Raw genomic sequence first — 3,290 nt, 5'->3', positions numbered from 1 at the left:
AGTTTCGAGAAGAAATACCACACTTCTTTCCCCAGAAAACTAAGTAAGATAATTTTGGCAATTCAATCCACTTCAAAACTTAAATTCAAACGTGTGCCTTCTTAACTCAACCCGGTCTCCACTATTTATATTCATTGCCAACCTGTTGTTAAATTTACATAACCTCCCTGTCTTTCTCAGCCCTACTTTTTTCTATTTTGCTTCCTTTCTGCATCCTTTCTGCATGTATAATTCAAACAAAAAAAGTATTCAGTGTGGAAATATAAAAAGAGAAACGAGTCAAAACACCAGAGAAAAGATTGTAGCAAGTTATTTGTATTCTAACAAAAATATCCAAGACATTGGAAGCTATACAAAAATAAAAAGGACCAGGTTCCATAGGCCTAATATTGTATAATTATTCACACACACACTCATAATTTCCATTCCAAGAGATCAATTTGTTCTGGTAATTACAAGTTTGAGTAGAGCTATTTCAGTGATTTAATTTCGTCCTTACCTTGTATTAATCGTCAAGTCAAATATCAACAGAATAAATGTGCCGAATATACAAATAACATCAGAGTTAATACCACCGCCTGATTTCAGTGTCCAGAGAGGAAAAAAAGAATTACTGTGATTGATTTCAGTCAATAGTTCAGATGCTGCAGGTCGATTGTAGTCAGAGACTCCGAGAAAAAATAGAAACTGTCCGTGGAAATGTCCACGGGGCTGTCCAGAGACTCTGACAGGCTCGGCGATGCTGCGTCGGAGAGCTGTAAGCAGGAATCCGAGGAGAAAGGTTGGAAATCATGTAAAGAAACATCCAGGGCCGGGGGACTGTCGCCATTGTCCAGGCCAGATGCCGAGCCGGGGCCCATTGTTGACATGCAGCCCGGAACAGTGGGTGACGGGTTGGGAAAATGTTTCAGATTTTTGTCATTGCTGTTCAGCGGTGCAGCAGCAAAACCCATAGCCTCGCTATTGTGGAGCTGTTGCGTGGAGCTGAGAGAGTTATTCTGAAAGGAGCAGGTATCTCTCTCCAGCAGGGCCCCGCTCCGCTCATACAGGGGGCCCGCCTCGTCCTCCTCCTCCTCGCTGTGGATACCGTCGTCGGCGCACGGCCCTTTCCCCTCTCCGTTGTGGTTCTCCTTGCTCTGCGTCTGCCGCTTGTGCTTCATGCGCCGGTTTTGGAACCATACTTTCACCTGCCTCTCGGTCAGGTCTAGCAGGGCCGCGATCTCCACCCTCCTCGGGCGGCACAGATACTTGTTGAAATGGAACTCCTTTTCCAGCTCCAGCAGCTGCGTGTTGGTGTACGCTGTCCTCAGCCGGCGGGAGCCTCCTCCTCCTCCTCCCCCAGCACTCTCCACGATCTCAGGCGAGCCTGGAAAACAAGCAAGCGCGGTAGCACGGGATTAAAAAACGCAGGACACAACAGTTACATAACCCTGTTGCCAGTGAATCTAACATTATGGCTCCTTCAAACCACCAGAGAGAGGCTGACAGCATGCTGCAGCAAAATGGCCGCTGGAGCTTTACTGACCCAAGTTTATAGATTCTTTAACCTAAAGTACTGCAACCTGAAAATACTAATCAGACTGTTTTACGCTTGAAATAAGGTGCAGCACGATAGGGAAGCAAACAGAATAAAAGCAGTGAGGTCCAAGCTGGTGTGGGATACTAATGAATGCTCCAGCTGCCCTCCTCGGCAACGGCACTCCATCACTCTTCATTACTGTCACACATCAAAACTCTGCTACGGCTCGGGGAATAAATCATCTTACATCACCAAACTTTACCCAAACTTTTTTTACCATCTTGTTTTGTACACAACAACAACAAAAACTACGTAATAGCCATGAATCTATCAGAAGAAAAAGAAACCAATGTGTGATTCTGTTTTTAAGGGAAAGGCCTTGGCTCTGCATTAGCTCCAGATAGTAGACTCTTTTGTAGTAAGTGTTCTAAAATGAACCCACCTTTTGGGGAGAAGCACACAGGTCCATTAGAGATTGCGGTGGTGGCGGTGGAGGTCGGCAGGTGGTTCCTCTTGGACGCCTTCTTCTCGCGCATCCACGGGTACTCCGGGGGTAAAGAGGCTGTGGGCAGCGGGCTGCATCCGTCGGGGCTGTGCCTGGGCCGGCCGTGCCGCGGATGGCTGCCCGGGTTGAGGCTGGGGATGGTCTGCTCAAAGGGAGGAGGAATCAGTGTCGGGCGTGAAAGCGTCGAGCTCTTGATTGATGAACTTTGAAATGAATCAGCGACAGGGGGGAAAGATGTCAGGCACTCAGCAAGCGTCGGCTGACTATTGATAAAACCGCTCTCTCGCTCGAATTCGTAATTCATCTCCACTCCCTGAGAGCCGAGGAAAGTTTGCACGCGTATATTTTAGAAATGTTGCGGCTCAGTGAGGACGAGGAAGAAAAAATCATTAAAAAAATCTCCTGGTGGTGTTTTTTCTATTTCACTGATTACGGCCGTATGGGGACCGAGCGAGTATTAAACTATTGAATTCATGGAGACAAGGTTGAAATTGGACCGAATTGCCTGTCACATGATTACCTCTGCCCAATGACAATTTGGGGTTTAATCAAAAGAAGCCCCTGTCTGCCTGATTGATCCAAAAACTCTGCTGAAGAACGCCTCGCTCAGCTGGGGCACGACTGTTTTTATTTACATCTTTGTCCGCTCAGTTTATGCTCCTCGCGCCCCTCCAGTCCACTCCACTAAGCTACAAAATGTGTGTTTTTAAGAATGGCTGACGCTCACTATTACAGGGAAGGAGCCCAGCCTGGGGTGCGCGGATTCGTGCACTCCTCTTTCTCGTATTGTTTGAAGATGTCAGTCGAGAACGCCCCCACCACACACTCAGACACAGACACCCACACACACACATTCACGCCAGTAGCTGGTCATATAGGAAAGAGTCTGGCTTCAGATATGGAAAAAACATACCCCCTAAAAACTGATATTAAGACTTCTCGACAGAGGCAACCCCCGGCTACCCAGTTTACTCAGGGACTGCATGATAGCAGTGCTTCTGCACAGATGCACAACAGTGAAATATGCAGTGCATCCATTGACATGTGTTGCAATAAAAAGTCCATCCATTAAGTTAATACTGACGGATATGACACAGTCAAACCATTTCATCTCATAACAGCTGTTAAACATTTACAGATAAGCTCCACAAAACTTGTATACAGATACTAATGAGTATGAGTATGAGTGTGTGTGTGTGTGTGTGTGTGTGTGTGTGTGTGTGTGTGTGTGTGTGTGTGTGAACACATAAACACTGTTTTATTAGA

At 46.5% G+C, this 3,290-nt stretch overlaps 1 protein-coding gene across 1 annotated transcript; it reads right to left on the bottom strand.

Annotated features, from left to right (window-relative positions):
- Positions 1-309: 309 nt before the first annotated feature.
- Positions 310-2,743, bottom strand: LOC117827574 (homeobox protein Hox-A2a). Its single transcript, XM_034704172.1, has 2 exons — positions 1,962-2,743; positions 310-1,366 (listed from the first exon to the last, which is right to left on the bottom strand). The coding sequence occupies exons 1-2, from the start codon at positions 2,326-2,328 to the stop codon at positions 630-632; spliced, it is 1,104 nt and encodes a 367-aa protein (XP_034560063.1). The 5' UTR covers positions 2,329-2,743; the 3' UTR covers positions 310-629.
- Positions 2,744-3,290: the final 547 nt, after the last annotated feature.

This window comes from Notolabrus celidotus, chromosome 16 (genome assembly GCF_009762535.1).
Source record: "Notolabrus celidotus isolate fNotCel1 chromosome 16, fNotCel1.pri, whole genome shotgun sequence".
Taxonomy (NCBI): domain Eukaryota; kingdom Metazoa; phylum Chordata; class Actinopteri; order Labriformes; family Labridae; genus Notolabrus; species Notolabrus celidotus.
The sequence above is the reverse complement of the archived record's forward strand: the minus strand, read 5'-3'. Positions and strand labels throughout refer to the sequence as shown.